This window comes from Muscardinus avellanarius (assembly GCF_963383645.1).
Source record: "Muscardinus avellanarius genome assembly, chromosome: 18".
NCBI lineage: Eukaryota > Metazoa > Chordata > Mammalia > Rodentia > Gliridae > Muscardinus > Muscardinus avellanarius.
This window is the reverse complement of record NC_137804.1, coordinates 23,177,125-23,199,549: the sequence shown is the minus strand read 5'-3', so window position 1 is coordinate 23,199,549 and position 22,425 is coordinate 23,177,125. Positions and strand designations below refer to the sequence as shown.

Here is a 22,425-nt window from a genome sequence, read left to right as displayed (position 1 = left end):
GTGTTTAAGAACTCAGAGTGAGTTAAATTATAGCAGTATTCATCATGAGGAAGCTCCTACTTCTGATGCATTTAAAACACAGTAAAGCCTCAAATTTTTAGATCCCACTAATGTGGAGTTAGTGATCACTCAGGTAATGTTTGATTATGCAAAAGGAGTGCTTAAAAGTTTAATAGTGAGGAGGAAGTACTTATGCGCATGCCATTCATGCCTGTGTCCTGGCCCTGTTCATCCCTGGGTATCTCACCCCTCTTCACCCACCTCCTGGTCCTGGTCCCTTGGCCCAGAACCCTCTCCTGCCTTCTGTGCTCATGTGGTGCCGTATCCTGCTCTCTGGAGATGCCAATGGCTTCCCCTGAAGCCTCACCCCACCTCTGCCACCAGAGCAGCCAGCTCTGTGTCAGGCAAGCCCCCACCCTACCATGGGATGGACCTTAGCACTCTCCATGAGCGGGTCTGTAACAGAGAAGGATACAAAGTTGGAACCTAGAAAGCTCCGTGGGTCAAACACTGTGCTAAGAGATGACTGGGCTCCCAGGGCATCGTTCCCTGGACTCATGAGCACTTCTGGGTGGTAGGCAGCATCTTCCACAGCTTTTCCACACCTGCTGCCGCTGCTGAATCCTCTCCATCTTTTCCTGCCCATCCCCAGGCCCAGCTCAGGCCCTGCCCCTCACCCTCCATCTTGGGTGAAAGGAACAGAAAAATATTTGCTGAGGAGAATGGCATTCCTTCTGAGTGTAAACTAAATTGAGCCTTATATTTAAAATTCAAAATTGTTGGCATTTGTGCAAACTTTGGTAAATTGAGGAATGAATATAGATGTGGTGGGAGCCCAAGTGAGGGCAGAAGGTGTGGAGACAGTCACGACTGGAGGGCGGTCCTCAGACCCACCGTCCTTACGCACGTGGGATGCCACATCACGTAACTGAAACAGCTCTTGGATTAAGGAAGGGTCAAGAGCCAGGAGCTGTATTTCCACTGTGCTCTTTCTCTCTTGCTCAGAGCCTCTGGGCCTTCCAGGAGGGAGGTGGGGCCTTCCAGGATACAGAGGGACGGTTCTGCCTGCATCACACACTGCAGCAGTGCCACACACGTGTGAGGGACCCTGGGGGAGGCACAGGTCAGAAAAGACCATGACACACCTAAGCAGTCCTCACATTCTGCAGAAAAGCGTCTGCTCTTCGCTCCAGCTTCAGGTGCCACCGATGAGCAAGTGGTAGGTTTATTGAGCCCTCCGCAGGATGGTGAGGAGGCCTCCTTAACTCTAACATGTCAGGACTCCACGTGCACAAAGGCCTCAGAGAAGGGGAGCCATCAGAGGACCATGAGGGGAGATTTACAATCTGCCACCGCTCCGCCATGGCCTTCATTTTGTTCCCGCATAGCTCATTCAGTGTGTATGAATTAGAAATCCGTATTTCTCTTCCCATGTTTAATTCCAGGAAGAGTGAATTGTCTACACAATTGTTGATCGGCTGAGGGCATTAAAAATGTGGTTGGAGGTGCCACTTAGAAGAGAAGAGGCTGTCATAAGATAATCTCTTTGAGCACTTTAATGCAGGGCCTGGCACAAAGTAGTCACCCAATAAATGATAACCAGCCTTTCCAGAGGACTTTGCTGTGGTGTGTATTTCTTCATATTTTGTTCTCGACATACCGTAGACTCTGTGGTTTCCAATTTAGGACTATAATTACATTTATAGCCCTTCTGAGCCAGTTTGAATTGTGGTTGTGAAAAAATGCACTAAATCATTTCCACAGCATTCTTTTTTATTTTTAAAGACTTTTACTTGTCTAGTGTAGTTTTTAGGTTCATAGAAAAATTGAAAAAAAAATAGGTTCAGAGATTTCCCTTATCCTGCCCATATGCACGCTTTGTCTCAGCCATTACCTACCCCATCAGAGCGGTAGTTGTGCCACAGTTGATGAACCTATATTGACACAGTATTGCTCAGAGACCATAGTTTGTATTAGGATTCACCCTTGATGTTGTACCCAGGACAACCTATAATGGCATGTATTGATTGATTGATTGCAGTGCTGGGGGTCAAACCCAGGGCCTCACACATACTAGTGTTCTACCACTGAGCCACACTACTTTTTAGTTATTTTTATTCTTATTTATCTGCTTTCTATTTTTTGATGCTAGCGATTGAACACAGGGGCATTCTACCTCCATGCTATACTCCCTGGCCCTTTTTATTTTTTGTTTGGAAACGGGGTCTCACTAGTTTGCTGAGAGCCTTGCTGTGTTGCTTGAGGCTGCCCTGGAATCTTAGCCTCCCAAGTACTAGGATTACAGATGTGTCTCACCACATCTGGGCTCCCACCATTTTTTAGCTTATTTTTTTATTGTGCATATTTAAGGTGCCCACCAAGACGTTTTGATTGTACCCACCATTACAGTACTATGCCAGCTATTACCAGTGACCAAGAGGAAAACAAAGTTTGTCCAAAAGGAAAACAGAGACACTGAAAACAACATGTGTTTCACTGAAAGCTCCTTCCAACCCCCTAGTCGCTGTCCCCACTGATCTATGATTGGCACTCTTAGAGGAGATTAGAGCATTTGGTCTGTGATTCTGAATGCTTATGAAATATGGGATTGAAGTGTATTCAATTTTTACATGAGTCTCCCATCACTCCAAACAGTGACTAACCACAAAACACTTACTAAAAGGCTGCATGTTTGTGCCCACTTATTATTAACCAGACAGATAACCAAAGAAGAAATGATGGATTCCTGGCCACCTGGCTTCTGTTCCCTGTCATGAAATGGATGTTAAGTTTTGGAGGTTTAGTTGTCTGGGTTTAGTTACAGAAGATACTCAGCTGAGAGACCGCATAGAGCCACTGCTTCTTGGAGCCTTGCAGGAAAGATGAGGCACAGTGGTTTAGATGGAAAATTAGATGGGTACAAATCCAGCTGCCAAGGAAGGCTGACGCAGAGTCAGGCTGGGCTGGCTCAGGACCGCAGTCTGTCTTGCAGCTGGGCCCGACCACCACCCGGTGTCTGCCAGAGTCAGTTTCATCTCTTTGGGGATCAGATGACATCAGCGAGGGTGCCCAAGACCCTCTGTGCTCTCCATGTTCCCGGTGGATATGAAAGCCAGGCGGGAGGCGGCCTTGGTGACCCTTCCTACATTAGAGCCTTTGGCTCCAGACATGCTCAGAACAACTCAGAACTAACAATGCTCAGAATGAACAACTCAGAAGTTAGTGTGGGCCCTAGACATGCAAGCTCAAAGCCAGACACTGATGACTTAGCATTTCTGTTTGCATTCAACCCAAACTATATGAACACTTTTGTACTCCCTCAAACCCCCAAATGCTGTGAGCGTCCTCTCTCCTCCCTCCCGCTGCATGTGACGTGTCTGCTGCCCCCGGGACCACAGGTAGCCTTCTTTACTCTCTCTGGCTCCCAGCCATGTGGACATTGCGAGGGCTGGTTGCAGAAGTCAGGGAACATCTTCTCAGCTACGATGGACCACTCTCCTCCAGAGAAAGGCAACTCTGTTTTCCTCTAAGAAATAGTTTGATTAAAGGGGCTTTGAAAAAATTAACTCAAGGATATAATCACCATTGTTTTAACTCTAGATCTGGATAAAAGCAGTGAACTGTGATTGTTAGTTTTGGTTCCAAATACTATGTAGTACTAACAGATGTGCCTTGAAATATTTTAATATATTAAAAACTGGATCCAGATGTGGTGACACATTCTGGTAACCCCAGCTATTGGAGAGACTAAAGGAAAATCTCAGGTTCGAGGCCAGGTTGGGCAACTTAACAAAACCTTCTAGCAAAATTAAAAAAAAAAATTTAAGGACTGGAATGTAGCTCATTGGTAGAATATTTGTCTATACACACAAGATCCTAGGCTCAATTCCTAGCCTAGGACTTCAGAGGAAAAAACACAAAAACTAGGGCATCTTTTGAGGCCATACCAAAAGTTTGGTGACTAGTGTTGAGTACAGCTGGGGCACTGGCTGTGGGGTTTGGCATGTGCCATCACTCACAAGTGTCTGAGCCAATCCCAGGTAAGCCATGACACAGCCAGGTGTCCAGCAAGAGTCGCTGGGATCCCGCCACGGCCCCTGGTGACATGTTTGAAAGATAACTTTCTGGGCCAGAGTAAGAACTTTAAGTATTTTGACCTAAGGTTATTATAACTCTTTCAAGATGAAAACCAGGTAGAATAAGTTACAAAAGTCAAAACAGAATGTGTGAAACTGAATGAGGTTTGAGTTTTTCAGTAGTTTAAAACCGTGCAAAGCCAAATTGTAGAAGGAGTCTTCAAAACCAGACACCCGGTGTCAGTCGACAGCAGTGAGCCTTTGCTCTTTGCAGGTTCCTTGAAGCAGTGACCTATGAACGCTGCTCAACAAACACCACGCCGCCTCAGGATTCTTCCTTGCTCACGCTAGATGCCTTGACCACAAGAACATGCCAGGCAGGTTGTTGGCGACACAGAATAGAGTAAAAGTGGCAGTGACTAAGTTCAGCACCTCTCCACACCGGATGTATTGCCCATGGGGTTTTTGTGTGCCACTTGAATAGTGGCTGAACACCCACCTGGTCTGTGTGAGATACAATCACATCATAACTTGTCCAAGCTTGGAAACATAAGATTTCATCAGATAAAGAACTAAGTTATCACCACATTCATTATCCTACACCATCTGGGGATCTTTGTTCTTTAATACCCTGACACCATGTGGTAGATCTATATTTACTGACATAGAAAAATAACCAAGACCCGAGTTCTGGTGAGAACAAAGGAGACTCAGGAACATCAACTGTGATCACATTTACATAAAGAGCAAAATACTTAACACTATTTAGAGACATGGAGAAAAAAGACAAACATGTTGTTTGGGGGGCAGCTGTGGATATTAAAACAGGACATTTTCACCATTTTACTTTAATTACATTCACTCAACAGATGCCCTCTGATCCTTTACTTGTATACTAGACATGTCTAAACTTTGAAGATTCAGCCGTGATCAGGAAACATAAAAATCTCAAGCTCTTATAAAGCTCACATGTAATGAGAGAGATGGGCAATAAACTAAACAACAAAGAATGTCAGATGTCAGCAAGTGTTGTGAATACAGCAGAAGAGGAGAATTGTGGGCAAGGGCGCCAGTTCTAATTTTAGATAGCATTGTGCCAAGGGGGGGTGCCACCATAAAGAGAATTTCAGAATCAAGGTCTGAAGGAGGTAAGGGAGTAAGCCTGTGAGTTTCTAGGCAAGACCTTCCCTGCAGAGGCAACAGTGAGTGCACAGACCTGAGGCCCACCTGGAGAGGACCACTGAGGAGCCAGTGCAATGAAGGCCAAGTGAACAGGGCAGGGAGAGGCAGGGGATAAGGACAACCGTGTGGCCATCACTCAGGACCATGGGGGAGGACTTTGACGCTCACTCTCAGTTATGTGGGGAACTGCTGAAGCGTTTTAGGAAGAGGGAAGGTGTGTTCAGTCTGTATTTCAATAATATAGTCAGCTCCCTGGCTGTCTTGTTGAAAAGAGAGAGTGAAGAAGACCAGTCAGAAGGGCACTGTCATAAACTCAAAGAGGATAGTGGCTTAGACTGTGGTGGCAGCAGTGAGGGTGTTAAGAGGTGGTGGAAGTCTGGGTATATATATAATGTTTTGAAGATTGAGACAGCAGCTACTGATAGGTGGGATGGGGGATGGAAGAGAACAATAGGAGCCAGTGAAAACACCACTCTTTGATTCAAATGACTGCAAGAAAGGAGTTGCTTTATCAAAGAGATTGAAGCAGCAATAAAGAGCCTACCATCAAACAGAAACCCAGGACCAGATGGTTTCCCAAGTGAATTTTATAAAACCTTTATAGAAGAGCTAGTCCCAATATTCCTCAATCTATTTCATGAAATAGAAAGGAACGGGACTCTCCCAAATACATTCTATGAAGCCAACATCACAATAATACCAAAAGCCAATAAAAACAGCTCAAGGAAAGAAAACTACAGTCCTATATTTTTGATGAACTCAGATGCAAAACTGCTTAAAAAAAATACTAGCAACACACATTCAAAACTACATAAAAGAGCTGAGCGTGGTGGCACACACTTGTAATCCCTGTGCTTGGGAAGCGGAGACAGGAGGATCGCACAGGTTTGAAGCCAGCCACGCTGGCTTAAGAAACCCTTTTTCCAAATAAAAAAGTATAAAAATAGGTCTGGGAGTGTAGCCCGGAGGTAGAAGGGTTTCTAGGAACCCAAGTACCACCAAAAAAAAAAAAAAAAAAACTACATAAAAAAATAATACACCATGACCAAGTAGGGTTCATTCCAGGGATCCAAGGCTGATTCAAAGTAAGAAAATCAGTCCATGTAATTCATCACATAAACAGAACCAAAGACAAAAATCACATGATCATTTCAATAGATGCTGAAAAAGCATTGGACAAAATCCAATGCCCATTTATGCTAAAAGCACTGCAGAGAATCAGAATAGAAGAAACATACCTCAACATCATAAAAGTAATCTACAATAGGCCCACAGCCAACATCATATTAAATGGGGAAAAACTGTGAAAATTTCCCCTAAAAACAGGAACAAGACACAGATGTCCATTATCAGCACTTCTTTTAAATATAGTACTTGAGACTCTAGCCAGGGCAATAAGGTAAGAAAAAGAAATTAAAGAGTACAAATAGGAAAAGAGAACTAAAACTATCGCTATTTGCAGATGACATGATACTATACCTAGAAGATCCAGCAAACTCAACCAAAAGGCTTATAGAACTGATCAACAAATTCAGCAAAGTGTCTGAATACAAAATCTATCTTTAAAAAATCAGAAGCTTTCCTGTTTGCTAGCCATAAACCACTGGGAAAAAAATACAGAAAACACTTCCACTCAGGATATCCCACAAAAAAATAAAATACTTAGGAATAAACTTAACCAAGGAGGTAATAGACCTCTACAAATAAAATTATAAAACATTGAAAAAAAGAAATTAAAGAGATACTAGAAGATGGAAAGATCTTCTATGTTCTTGGATAGGCAGAATAAGTTTCATCAAAATGGCCATTCTTCCAAAAGTGATCAACAGATTAAACACAATACCCATTTAATTACCAAGGTTATTCCTCAGAGACATAGAAAAAATTGGCCCTTAAATTCATTTGAAAAAAAAAAAAAAAACACTCACCAGACTATCCAAAGTAGTTCTCAGTAACAAAAACTATGCAAGAGGAATCACAATCCCTGACTCCAAACTATACTATAAAGCCATAGTAATAAACACAGCATGGTACTGGCACAAAAACAGACACATAGACCAATGGAGCAGAGTAGAAGACTCCGAAAAAAATCTGCACACTCAGAGCAAACTGATTTTTGACAAAGGAGCCAAAAACATACACTGGATAGCCTCTTCAACAAATGGTTGAACCATATGCAGAAAAATGGAAATAAACTCCACTTTCTCACCCTGCACAAGAGTCAATTCAAGATGGATCAAAGGGTTTTGTTTTTGTTTTTGTTTTTGTTTTGGTGGTACTGGGGTTCCTGGAAACCCTTCTACCTCCAGGCTACACTCCCAGACCTATTTTTATATTTTTATTTGGAAACAGGGTCTCTTAAGCCAGCAAGGCTGGCTTCGAACCTGTGTGATCCTCCTGTCTCTGCCTCCCAAGTGTGGGGATTACAAGCGTGCGCCACCACGCCCGGCTTAGATCAAAGATTTGAAAATGAGACCAGAGACCTTGCAGCTCCTTAAAGAGGGCATAGGTCCAACACTGTAACACAGGCACAGGTAAAAACTTTCTCAACAAGACCCCAAAGGCACAAGAAACTAAAAGGCAGATCAATATGTGGGATTGCATTTAACTGAAGAGCTTCTATATATCAAGAACCTCAACCAAGAGCCAACAGATGGAAGAAATTTTTTACCAACTCTTCCTCCGATAGAGGACTAATATCTAGAATATACAGAGAACTCAAGAAACTCAGCACTAAGAAAACGACCCATCAAAAAATGGGCAAGAGAACTAAATAGACACTTCACAAAAGAAGAAATTCAAATGGCCAATAAATGCGTGAAAAAATGCTCAACATCATTGGCAGTCAGAGAGGTGCAAATGAAAACTACTCCGAGATTTCACCTAACTCCAACTAGAATGGCAACCATTCAAAATACAAGCAACAAAAAATGCTGACAAGGGTGAAGAGAAGTGGGAACTCTAAAACATTGTTGGTGGGATTGCAAATTAGTGCAACCACTTTGGAAAACAGTATGGAAGATCTTAAGAAGAATGGGAATGAACCTATCTACCCAAAAGAATGGAAACCAAACCACCAAACTAATGTATGTGTATCTATGTTCATAGCTGCACAATTCGCAATTGTTAAACTATGGAACCAGCCAAGATGTCCATCAATGGATGAATGGATTACAAAACTATGGGATATGTACACAATGGAATTGTACTCAGCCATAAAGAAGAACAAAATTACCTATAAAGGGAAATGGATGGAGCTGGGGAACATTATACTAAATGTGATTAGTCAGTCACAAAAAGTAAGAAATTAGATGCTCCACCTAGGGAGAAAATGGGTCATAAAAGGAACTCTAGACAAAGAAGAAACTATAGATGAGCAAATAGGTGACCCAACTGAGGGGGATGGGAGGAGGAGTGAGGGAAGTTCCTTAATGTACCTGGTATACATTCACAAGCTTATCAAAGTCAATTACTAAGTCAAACATGAGAAGGGAGGAAGAGGGAGGTCGTGAGGAGGGAGATGGGAAAGAGCTAAATGAATGCTGTGTGCATGTAGGCCTCTACCCATTAAGACATATGACAACAGTGCACCAATTAACAAAAAGGAAAGGAGCTACTTTAACTGGGGGGTAGCTGGCTGTGGGGAGATTGGCAGGATATCAAAGCTCAGCCTTGGACATGGGAAGTCCAAGAGGATGTGCCAGGTAGGAATTTTCTACAAAAGCTTACTAATATTAATTAATAAAAGTAATATTACAACAGAAGCAAATGGAATTGAAAGCAGGAAATTAATAGAGAAAAATCAACAAGACCAAAAACTATGTGTGTGTGTGTGTGTGTGTGTGTGTGTGTGTGTGTGTTATTAGGAATTGATCTAAGGGACATTCTACCTCTGAAATACCCTCCCAGCTCTTTTTATTTTTTATTTTAAAACAGAATCTTATGCCGGGCGTGGTGGCCCACGCTTGTAATCCCTACGCTTGGGAGGCAGAGACAGGAGGATCTCGCAGGTTCGAAGCCAGCCTTGCTGGCTTAGGAGACCTTGTTTCCAAATAAATTTAAAAAAGGTCTGGGAGTGTAGCCCGGAGGTAGAAGGGCTTCCAGGAATCCCAGTACCACCAAAAAAAAAAAAAAAAAAAAAAAAAAAAAAAAAAAAAAACAACAACAACAACAAAAAACCCAGAATCTTGTAAGTTACCTTAAACTTGTGGTCCCCCCCATCCCAGCCTCCCAAATACTGGGCCTATAGGCACGTGCCACTGTGCCCAAACAAAAACTGGATTTATTTATTTATTTATTTATTTATTTACTTATTTATTTATTTTTGGTGGTACTGGGGTTCCTAGAAACCCTTTTACCTCTGGGCTACACTCCCAGACCTATTTTATACTTTTTGTTTGGAAACGGTCTCATAAGCCAGCGAGGCTGGCTTTGAACCTGCGCGATCCTCCTGTCTCCGCCTCCCAAGCGCGGGGATTACAAGTGTGCGCCACCACGCCCGGCAAAAAACTGGCTTGTTTAAAAGGACAGGTCAAGCCAAGAGTGATGGGACTTGCCTGTAATCTGAATACTTCAGAGGCTGAGGTAAGAGGATTGCAGGTTTGACACCAGCCTCAGCAACATTGCAAGACCCTTTTTTCAAAAAAAAATTTTTTAAAGGCTGAGGATTTTCTTCACACACACACACACACACACACACACACACACACACACACACCACACACGGGAAACTTCATCTGGCTAATTAAGAAAAGAAGCAGACACAAATCACTAATGTCTGAAACAAAAGAGAGGACTATAGATCCTATGGATATTAAAAGAATAATAAAGGAATATCATGGGCCATTCTGTGCTAACAAATTTGATAAACAACATGGATTGGACCAATTCCTTAAAAAGCACAATCTGTCCAAACTCACATTAAGAATAAATAGAATATTTAAATAGATCTATATCTAGTAAATAAATTGAACCAGTAATTAATAACCTTCCCAAACAGCACTAGCCATGATGGGTTCACTGATGGATTCTGCTGAACATTTAAGGAAGAAATTATACTAATTCTCTACAGTCTCCTCCAGAAGGTAGAAGCAGAGTGAATACTTTGTAAGTCATTCTATAAGACTAGTATTACCCTGATACCAAAACCAGACAGGGACATTACAACAGAATATAGCTGCAGACCAATATCTCTCATGAAAATATAACAATTATAATTCAGTAGTGTACAGAAAAAGAATTATATCATGACCTGGAGGGGGGATTTTTTACTTGTTATGCAAGGCTGTTTCAACTTGCAAAAATGAAATCACATATCATAGAAATAGATGCAGGAAAAGCATCTACCAAATCCAACACCCATTTATGATGAGAATTCTCAGTAAGGTGGGAATAGAGAGGAATTTCTTCAGCTTGATAAAGATTATCTTCAAAAACCTGCAGCTAACATCATACTTAATGATAAGAAACTCAAAGCTCTTCCACTAAGATCAGAGTCAGTATGAGAATGTTCTTTCTCTCCACCAGTCATTCTATTACAAAGTCCTCACTAATGCAATAAGACAAGAAAACGAAATAAAAAGTAATATCAGTGAATAAATCAATGTCATTTCAAACAGGAAATGAATAGAGAAAATTGACAAAAACAAAAACTAGTGTTTTAAAAAATAACAAGTAAAACTTACAATAAATTTAAGGCTTAAGAAGGAAAAGGTAAAACTCTCATTGTTCATAGGTGACATGATTGTCATGTAGAAAATTGGAAAGAATCAACCACAAAACTCTTTGGAACAATATAATAAGCAATTATGGCAAAGTTACAGAATACAAGGTTAGTATTTATAAAGAATTATTTCCTATATACTAACAAAGAACAAATGAATTTTGAAATAAAAAACACATTACAAGCCAGGCGTGGTAGCCCACATTTGTAATCTCAGTACTTTGGAGGCTAAGACAGGAGGATTGCAGGTTCATGGTAAGCCTCAGCTATTTAGTGAGGCCCTCTGCAACTTAGTGAGACCCTATTTCAAAGGCAAAGAATAAAAAAATAGGTCTGGGGGTATAGCTTGGAAGTAGAATTCCCCTGAGTTCAATCCCTAGTACCTCAAAAAATAAAAATAAGCACATTGCTATTTACACTGGAACCCCCCAAATTAAATCCTTACATATAAAAAATAGCAAAATATATACAACTTTATATGAATAAAACTAAAAGACTGATAAAAGATAGTAAAGAACTATTAAAAGGAAGAGCTATTTCATGTTTATGAGTATGAAGACTCAATGTGATCACAATCAGTTCCTTCTAACTTGATTTATAGATTCAGCGCAATCACCATCAAAGTCACAGCAAATTACTTTGTGGATAACGACCAACTGATACCAAATCGTATACATGCAGGCAAAAGACACAGCAGAGCCAGCAGATATGGAAGAAGAAGACCAAAGTCAGAGGACTGACACTGCCTGATTTCTAGATTTACTACAAAGCTACCTCAGGCAAAGCACTGTGACATTGGCAGAAGAATAGACAAGTAGATTAGCGCAACAGAAGAGAGCCCAGAAGTAGACCCACTCAAATGTAGTCAACCGGTCGTTGACACAGGAGCAAAGGCAGCACAATGGAGCAGAGTCTTCAATAAACAGTGCCAGGACAACTGCGCATCCTCACGCAAACGCTGACGCTGGGCGTGGATCTCCAGAGCTAGCTCAAAATGGATCAGAGTTCTAAAAGGAAAGCACAAAATCATGGAACTAGAAGATAACACAGGAAGTCTAGGTGATATTGTATATGGCAGTGATTCTTTTGGATATAACACTAAAGATACAGTCCTTTGGAAGAAAGAATTAATATGCTTGACTTCATTAAAACTAAAAACGTCTCTGCTTAAAGATAATGAGGTAAGCCACAGATTGGGAGAAAATATATGCAAAAGACACATCTGATAAAAGACTGCTTTCCGAAATATGCAAAGAATTCTCAAAACTCAACAATAAGGAAATAAACATCTGATTAAAAACAGGGACAACCGCCTGAACAGGCATCTCACCAAGAAAATATACAGATGACAAACATATGAAAAAATGTCCAATATCACATGTCATTAGAGAACTACAGATTAAAACAAGTCACTACATACATCTATTAGAATGGGCAGAATCCAAACACTGACACCACCAAATGCTAGCCGGGATGTGGAGTTGCAGGGACTCTCATTCTTCCTGGTGTATATGCAAATGGTACAGCCACCTTGGAAGACACTTTGAGAGTTTCTTTTAAAACTAAGCATATTCTTACTGTATGGTACAGCAATCATACTTTACCGAAATAAGTTGAAAGAAGAGAGCCATATATTACAGCTTTCTTTATAACTGCGAAGATTTGGAAGTAAAATGATGCCTGTCAATAAGTGAGTGGGTAAATAAACTGCAGTATATCCAGACAAGGGAAAGGAGCCATCGTGAAAAGGCTTGGAGGAACCTTAAGCCCATATTACTAGGTGAGAGAAACCAATCTGAAAGGGCTACATGCTATGTGACTCCAGCTATATTCTGGAAAAGACAAAACTGTGGGGACATGGAACACTCAGCGGTTTCCAGGGGTTTGGGTTAGAGAGGTGTGGGAATGGATGACTCACATGATACTCCAGTAATGAGTAGATGTCATTATACGTTTTTCCAAACCCATGCAACAATAAGAACAACCTAACTGAAACAGTGAACTCTGGGTAATACCATGATCAGTGTAGATCAGTGGATGGCACACATCCCTGTGGTGTGGGACATCAGTGCTGGAGGAGGCTGTGTGTTCGTGGGAACAGAATTGTATATGGGAACAGTTCTGCTAAATTTTGCTGTAAACATAATCTGCTCTAAAATGAAAGTTTATTAATATCAAAAATAATGTTTGCAATTCTAAAATACCAGTGGAAGCCAGGTATGGTGGCACATACCTGTAATCCCAGTACTTGGGAGGCTGAGACAGGAGGATCCCAGGTTTACAGCCAGCCTCAGTAACTTAGGCCCTATATCAAAATAAAAAAATAAGTAAAATAAAATGCCAATGGAACATGTAGTTAAAATCTACTAAATGTGTATAGTAATTCTGCCTGTAAAGGCAAATAAGCTCTTTAAAAAGAAATTATATTTCTTCACTGCCGGGCATGGTAGCACTTGCTTGTAATCCCCGCGCTTGGGAGGCTGAGACAGGAGGATCGCACAGGTTTGAAGCCAGCCTCAGCTATTTAGTGAGGCTCTCAGCAACTTAGTGAGACCCTGTTTCCAAATAAAGTATAAAATAGGTCTGGGAGTATAGCCCGGGGGTAGAAAGCCCCTGGCTTCCATCTCCAGTAACACACACACACACACACACACACACACACACACACACACAAATAAATTATATTCCCAATATAGTATTGCTACACACACACAGGCTTTATAACCAGTACATTTTCAACATGAGTCCAATGACAAGGAGGAATGTATGAACATGGCACTCCTTTCTCTAAACTAAGCAATGGGATGTCTATTTATAGTTACTAATTAAAGGCCTCCGTAAAGCAGGAAAAGCATGAATAGTTGGTGGTGAGTAACAAGGCATCGTGGGTTTGGGCCTCGTGGTGGTTTTAAGTTGCCTGGCAATTTGGTCTCACCAGTGTCTGAAATTCGATTATCGTCTAATTGCTTGCCAAGGTAGGTCCTCACCCATTACCCTCTGCGGCTGGCCCCAAGCTCTGCTGCCAAGAATACTTTAGAGGGGCTGTGCATTGGGAGATGGTTTTTTAAAAAGTGAGAAAGGAAACTATGACAAAGGAAAATCACACTGTAGAAGAATCCTAAAGAAAATAGTGGAATAAATGAGCAAGGAGGGTAAGAAAAAAGGAAGGGGAGTAGCGTAAGCAGAAAGGTCTGCAGACATTTTGGGTTGTCACAGTTAAGGGATGCTGCCGGTGTCTACTGAATAAAGGCCAAGACACTACTAAATATCCTGAGATGCACACGAGAGCTCTTCCTGACCCCCAAAGAAGTATCTGGCCCCCAAACCCAAGAGTTGTGAAGCTGCCAAGCCATGTTGGCCCCAGTCGGCTCACATCCCAGACTCCAGCGCCGGACTTCGGGTCCACCCAGCTCTACTGGCCCGTGTGAGTGTGAGGCTGCACCCGAGGTCAAGTCCATGGCCAGACCTCATAAGAGAAACTAAAATTGGGATAAGAACATTTATTCAAGTAGAAGGTCCTTTTATTTCTTCCCCCAGCAGCTGCCCAGGGACAGTCTGCTGCATCCCACAGCTGCCAACACTCTCCACAGGCTGTGTGGGCTCAAGGGTCTTCAGGAGTGGCCACGCATTAGTGGTCATCAGAGCGAGGGGTGTAGAGGAAAGGGGTGGGCATGATGCCAACGTCAGAGGACAAGGAACATCTTGGTGGTGATGCTCTGGTCCCATGTGTTGATCGCCGTGTGGTACACGTGGTAAAACAACATAAGTGATGGACACATTGCACCAACTTCAGGTTGGTTCAGGGATTGCACTATAGTTATATGAAATATAACCAAATGGGAAATTTGGGAAAGGCTACACAACACTCATCTCACTGTATCTGCATCCTTCTATGAATTAGTACTTACTTCAGAATAATAAAAAAATTAAAACAATACTGAAAGCAGGGGGCATGTGGCACACATCTATAATCCCAGCTACTCCAAAAGCCAGTTTGAGGTCAGCCAGGGCAATGTAGCAAGACCGTGTCTCCAAGAAAAATAAAAAGGGCCCAGGATGTAGGTCGGTGATAGAGCACTTGCCTGGCCTGGTCAAGGCCATCAGTTCAGTCCCCACCACCGCAAATACAAAAACCTTAAGAAAAAAAAGATTGTCTAAACAATGCAAGAAGTGACTGGCTGGGCTGGGAGGACTAGTGGACACACAGCTCTCTTGAGATTTGTAAGTGGAAAGGGTCCAAAACAAAAGCAGCATAGTCTCGGAGTACAGAGCCAGCCGGAACTGGGAAAACAAATGCGGTTTTTGATGTAAGTTGACTTACTCAGATGCAGTACCAATGAGAAGTAAATATGCCCTCTTGTGGAATCGAAGTACTTCTGTTTCAGCATCAGAACTCTGCTGTCGAGTCTAACCGTAAGTCATGCCATGGCTAATGCTGCTTTATTGCATGTTTTGTTACAGGGACAAGCAGATCTGTTGAAATATGCTAAGAACGAGACTTTGGAGAACCTGAAACAAATCCATTATGCTGCTGTTTCGTGTGGACTGAATAAACCGGGCACTGAAAACGCCGAGGTCCAGAAGCCACGCCGGAGCCTAGAAGTCATACCTGAAAAAGCAAACGACGAAACTGGAGAATAAGGGAATTTTCAATAAACCTTTATGGAGTTTATAACTCCAGGACCAACTGTAGTCACATGAGACGTTTGCTTTGCACTCACTAATGAGAATAATATTTGGGATTTTAAAGCACAACTGGAATAGCTAATTACAGTCTATTAAAACTGTGAATGTATGTATCAATCCTATGTGTGAAGGCAAATAAACTCTTTAACAAGAAAGTATATCCCTGGCCAGAATATGCTATCTTTGTATACAAAAATATCCTAACAGTTCCAGTCTGAAGAACAGATTATTCACCCTAGCTCTACTGAGAAACAGACGTTTTCCTAAATGAAGACAAGTTATTCAGATGGAAACGGATTGGATTGTCGAATTAGTATTTATTGGTGGGGGGAAAAAATCTACACATTTTGCTTACGTGTGGTTGCCGGAGCCTCTGAGTGAGCGATGATTTTGGTGGCATGCTTGCTGAGCCATAATTACCAAGGAGACTGTAATTGGACAGATTCCCTGAGTCCCCAGGGGCCCCGAAGAGCCATGGAGGACCGGGAGGACGTGCCATGGACAGAAGTGCCCTGCAGAAGACACACTGTGTCAGCACGGGGAGACGAATGATGCAAAAGCAGCCAATCTGGAAGCAACACACTGTACATAGTTTTTCATTGTATGAAGTAGTGTTCACATTATTAAAGAGATGTTTTATGATATTTCTCCAATAGTCATACATGCTTTTCATGAAACTGTAACCTTTCAAATTTCTACTTCAAAACTGTCTTACTCTTGAGTAGCCAGTACACTGAATGGCTAATTACTTTCTAAACATGAGTGGTTTGCCTGGCCTGACTGTGCTTTTAGTAGGGTTTCAACAGCTTTGGAGCAGTGGCAACTGATTATAACCTGAACCCCAAACCCCCATAGCTGTCCTCGTACGGCTTCTGGATTAGCCCCCAGCACAGGGCCCTTGAAATCAGGAGAAGTAGTGAGCTTAAGGTAGCTAGAGAGCCTGGAGCTGATAGAACTTTCCTACAGGTCTCCTGGCAACAATCCCTCAGTTTTGATTTGTCTGAGACAGTCTTGTTTCCCCTTCATCTTTTTTTTTGTGGGCCTGGGGATGGAACCCAGAGGAATTTGACCTCTGAGCTATGCCCCCTGCCCTATTTTTATTCGTTAATTTGAAACAGGGTCTCATTGAGTTGCAGAGGGCCTCACTAAGTAGCTGAGGCTGTCCGTGAACCTCGATCCTCCGGTCTCAGCCTCCCGAATGCTGGGATTACAAGTGTACACCACCGCACCCGGCTTCTCTTCATCTTTAAAGGCTACTTTTGCACCAACTGAGTTTTTAATCCAAGATTTTACTCTCAGTGTAGTGAAACTTCATGGTATTTTTTTGGACAAGATACTGAACAGAAAGACCTGATTATTGCTCCTCTCAAAAGCCAAAATAGCTTTTAAAGTTTGGAGAGTAAAAGCTTTGTAAATATTCGATGATGCCCCCTCCTTTTTTCATCCAGCAGTTGAACTGTGTGAGCCAGGTAAGTACATACCGTCTCCAGTGGGTATCTCATTAGTTATCTCCTCATGGTGCAGGAGATGCTCAGGCAGGTATAGCTCATTTACTTTTGCCCAACCTCCTGTATACCCTCTTTAAGAAAAATAATTCCTTTGCTCAGTTTTTGCCATATGCATTCTAATGGAATACTTAAGGTGCCCATCTCCACTGGCTCTTCTCTACATGTAATCCTGCTTAGAAAATTAATCTTGCCAGTTACTTAGATAATAGTGTGGGTTCCTGCACACACTAGCTGGCTGACAGCTAATACCTTGGGCTCTTGGCTTTGGGGGGGGGGGATGAATAGAAAATAGAAAACAGTAGGTTTGAAAGCCAGGCGCGGTGGTACATTCCTGTAATTTCAGTACTAGGATGGTTGAGACAGGAGGTTTACAGGTTTGAGAACAGCCACAGCAACTTAGTGAGGCCCTCCGCACCTTACAGAGACCCTATTTCAAAATAAAAGAATTAAAAGGACTGGGGGATGTAGCTCAGAAGCAGAATGCCCCTGAGTTTAATCCTCAGTCAGACACACACACACACACACACACACACACACGTTTATAGAAACAGGAATGAAATAAAACAACTAAGAGATTTTTATTAACAACCCCTGAACTTAGTAAATAGCAATATTCAATTTAAAGTGAAAAATCAGAAACGATAAAAAACGACCTAACACATTTGTTAGAATTGCAGACATTATCTAATATGCAAAATACACTTGCTAAAGTTGAAGGCATTATCTAATAGGTGAGGTCAGTGACTGAAAATAGGATGGATGTATCTCACAGGTTGTACAGGCCTAGAAACCGCATTCTAGAGTTGAAGGAGATGGCGTGAGCATGTATTCAAACACATTCTTTTCCAGATGCAGAAGTTGCAGACAGAAAAAATAAAGTGCATTGTCTGATGTCACAAAGTCACAAAACAGTCCCGGGGCTTGTTCTACCGCTCCACACTAGCTGACCAACTTCCTTTTGACCCATCTCTTCAGAGGAATAATCCAGGTGGCAGGGAAGGCAGGGCACGCTGGATCGGTGCAGCGTTTGCCTATTTACCTAGGTCCTGCCCCGGCGCTTGCGCTGCGCGCAGGTGGAAACAGCCCTCAGCAGAGCAGGAATTCATGGCCAACACAGCTCTTCTATTCCCTGTCCTCGTTCAGATGGAAACGGAACACACTGATCAAACTGGCTAAGGCCAGAGTTGTGACTTACCGACCTTTATAAACAGATTTATCTTGCAGGGTGCTGACTGGCCCACTGCACTGAACCTATGGATCAAATGCAGATGCGGCCCCTGGTCCTGGGCTCCCTAAGTTGTGGGAAGCTTAAGGATAACATGCTGGCTTCCCTCCGTCATCTACATTCCTTAAATGGGGAACACTATTCAAGTTACTGTAAATAATTCCCTGTGAATTGGACCAATGTGTACACTGATCACCCTTTACACACACACATGCACGCACACACATGCACGCACACACTGTGTCACTCCCAGGTAAGGGAAATGCATGACTAGAGGGACCATGGAAACAACTGGTACGTCTCTGCTAAGGAGAGAGGGAAATGAAGAACTGGACAAAAATGTACAGAAACTATCAGACAGACCTTTGGTTGGTTCCACGGGAAATAAAAAGCCATACTGGAAACATGTGAGTCAAGCCAATGTTGAGTTTCTAGCAGCTATGTTGATGCCCATGAGCAAGTCCCGAGGCATCCACGAGTGCACTAAGTACATTCCGCCTATTATGAAACTTATCCTCTCAGCTATGCAAGCTATAGCAACATTGGCCTATTTTCTGCTTTTAGCAGCTATGGCTTCTGAATAGTGAGGGGAAAGTAATCTAAATCCAAATGCGAGGTGGAGTTTAAGAACTGTGTTAGGAATACCTGGGCAGGTTACCCTCCTTCACCTTCATGGGACACCGAATTGGGAAAGCCATCCAGTTTGCAAAGGCTTCTGTAAGCAATCTTCACATTGAGGCTTTATTTTGTACGTTCAGATACTCTGGATTTGTTGAATCTTTGATCAAGTGTTTAAAAGTTATAAATACAACTGAGTTGTGGTGGGGCATGCCTGTAATCTCAGTATTTGGGAAGCTGAGACAAGAGGATCACAGGTTTGAGGCCAGCCCTCACAATAAGGCTATCAACAATTTAGTGAGATCTTATTTCCAAATAAAAAATGAAATAGGGCTGAGGGTGTAGCTCAGAGGTACAATGCTCCTGGGGTTGATCTCCAGTACTACACACACACACACACACACACACACACACACACACACACCACGTTATAAATGCAGTTTAGTGCAGTACAACATAGTTTAGCTTTACCCATCCAATGAATGAGAAGTACCACAGTGGATAGATCCATCTACTATTTGTAATTGTTCCTCTTGTCTTAACATACAATGCTTACTATTAGCAGACCTAACATTTGCCATCACTTGAAAGACTTTTCTGTTGTTTATGTTTGACAGTGAGAACCTTTGTTGGAGCTGTGTGCCAAGGACTGTTGAGGACATTCAACACCTATCATTTTGCCATGATTTGAATCTGAAATGTCTCCCCAAAGCCCATGTGTTAAGGGCTGAGTCCAGCTTGACACTTGTGGGAGGTGGCGGGCCTAGTGGGAGGTGTTTAGGTCATTGAGGGCAGGCCATCGAAGGGTATATTGGAAACCTACCTTCATCTTCCTCTCTGCTCCCTGGCTGCCACAAGGTAAGTGGTTTTCTCTGCCACATTCTCCTGCCTTGACATCCTTCCTCCCTGCAGGCCCAGAAGGAATGGGAACAGCTACCACGGACTGAAATCTCCAGAACGGACCCAAAGTGAACATTTTCTAAGTTGATCATCTCAGGTATTCTGTCACAGTCCTGCAAAGCTGACTGATACACACTTCAATCTCTCACCTGACAAGGTATTTATCCGTTCAGGTAGATGAGGAAATGAGGACTTTAGACAGGTTAAATAAATGGCTCAAGGTCGTGCTCAAGTCAGAATTTGAACCTATCTGCTCCAACCTTCTATTCCCAAACACTATGTTATACTTGTTTGAATTCCAAATACATATTTCACCTCTAAACTACAAGTTTGGTACTATCGTATAAAGAACAATTAAGCAATTGGCATTTTATTCTTCTTTCATGCTGAACGTGGGCTCCCTAGAAGCCACTGAGATTTATTCACTCTGATTTTGTGAACAGGCTTTAGATGCCAGGGATTCACTCTGAACAGACATCGCCCCAGCCCCCACAGAGCTCACAGCATAGTTGTGAAGAGAGACATTTATCCAAGTAATTACAAAGACAAAGGTTCAATTAAGAACCATGGGAGGTGCTGTGAAGAGGCACATCCAAGCCAGCTGAGCATCCAGGGAAGTGCTCTTGGCCCACCTTGGCTCTATAATTTCAGAAGGATTTTTAAGACTGTTTCTTTCCCTCCCATAGTTCTTGTGAGGACAGAACACGGGGATTGTGACAGCTTGCACCACTGCCTGGCTCCTGTGGACTTGTATTATTACCATTCCTTGTTACAGAAAAGTGGGGCTGGGAGAGTACTTAATGGGGGACAGAGGGGTCTCACCTCTCTTGGGAAGAAAGATTGAGTATCTACTGCTCTGTCACTCAAGCCCCCCCCAAACCAAAAGTAGTCACTTATTATTCCCATGACTCTGGGCTGGCCAAGCTCACCTCATAGGTTTTTAGTTTGGATTGCCCCCCCCACACACATTGCTGGGGCTTGAACCCAGGACCTCTTATAAGCTAGGCAGGTGCTCGACCCACCTCTGGCTCTTGGCTGGGGGTCTATCCAAGCTGGGGCTGGCTGCACCTGGTGCGTGGCTCACTCTCAGGCTGTTGGTGGGGCTCATGGTCTCTCCATGTGACTTGGACTTCCCACAGCAGGGCACGGGGTTCCAAGAGGGCTCGACCCAGGAGTGAGCATTCCATAGCTCTCATGTGGAAGCTCCTAGTCTCTCTTGAGGCTCCGTGGGGAAATTCCAGAAGCCTTGGAATTTCACTTCTGCTGTGTTCTTGGGTCCAGGCAGGTCACTAAGTACTGCCCAGGCTCCAAGGGGTGGAGAATTCAACTTCTTCTCTGATGGGGGAGTGGCAGGGTCATGTTGCAGGAGAGAACATGGGGTAGGAGAGATTGTTAAGACCAGCTAGGGGCAACAGGAGTTGCCAAATAAGGTTCTCGAAGACGGTGGCCTTTGACCTGAGACCTGAAAGCTAAGATCCCTTCCCTACCTGCTCCCCAGCCCACAGGAAGAGGGCAGGAGAGCAAGCAAGTCAGGCAACTTAGACTGAGATGCCAGCAAGCTGCGAAGGCTGGCAGTGGTGGTGGGAGAGTGGGTGTGCTGAGGACCCACAGCAGGCCAGAGGGCGAGAGCACAGAGGACAGGCAGAGGCATGGAGCGGGCACTGTGGGCTTCTAGGCCTTGGCAGCAGTTTTGCTCTGCTTTTCTTAAAAGGGTAGTGCTGCCAGGCATGGTTGCGCACATTATAATCCCAGCATTCGGGAGGCTAAGACCGGAGGATCGCGGTTCACAGACAGCCTCAGCTTATTAGTGAGGCCCTCTGCAACTCAGTGAGACCCTGTTTCAAAATAAAGAATTAAAAATAGGGCTGGGGGTATAGCTCGGAGGTAGATTGCCCCTGGGTTCCATGCCTAGACCGGCAAAAAAAAAAAAAAAAAAAAAAGGGGGTAGTGCTGAACACTTAGTTTTTTTACTGGTTTTTACTTAATCACAAAAAACAAAAGGCATTGCATGTGCAGTTACCAGAAAAAATAAAATGCTTGCAAATGTGCATTTAAAAGTGCAGGAGGCCCTCCCAGAGCCCCTCTCCTGGGGAAATGGCACTGCGGAATCAATGCACGAGTGCCTCCTCCTGTGCCTGAGAAGGCCCAGCTCTTACTGTCAAGGAAAGCTATGACTCTTTCAAAACAGAGCAGTCAACACTGAGGGCCTAAGGTACTCAAGCTTATGTATGGCCTGGGAAGTGATGGCTAGCAATTCAGTGTTATCAACTGGAATAATTTTATTTTATTTTGTCAAAAACAAACACATTAGGTAGAAAGTTGGGATTAAAACCTGGATCTGGTGGTGTACACTTGTTAGTGCTGGTACTTGGGAGGCTGAGGCAGGAGGATCACAGGTTCGTGGCCGCCTTCGCTATTTAGTGAGCCCCTCCGTGACTTAGTGAGACCCTATCTCAGAATGTAAAAAAGGACAAAAGAGGGCTGGGAGTGTAGCTTGGAGATAGAATC

General features: G+C 43.0%; 1 protein-coding gene across 1 annotated transcript in view; it reads left to right on the top strand.

Moving 5' to 3' along the window:
- PLCL2 (phospholipase C like 2) overlaps nucleotides 1–15,621 on the top strand; it is a gene marked incomplete at its 3' end in the record, with an annotated part of 188,077 nt that extends 172,456 nt beyond the window's left edge. Inside the window, exon 6 of the mRNA XM_080715692.1 lies at nucleotides 15,442–15,621. Coding sequence (XP_080571818.1) covers nucleotides 15,442–15,621 — 180 coding nt within the window. The remainder of the gene's footprint in view (nucleotides 1–15,441) is intronic.
- Nucleotides 15,622–22,425: the final 6,804 nt, after the last annotated feature.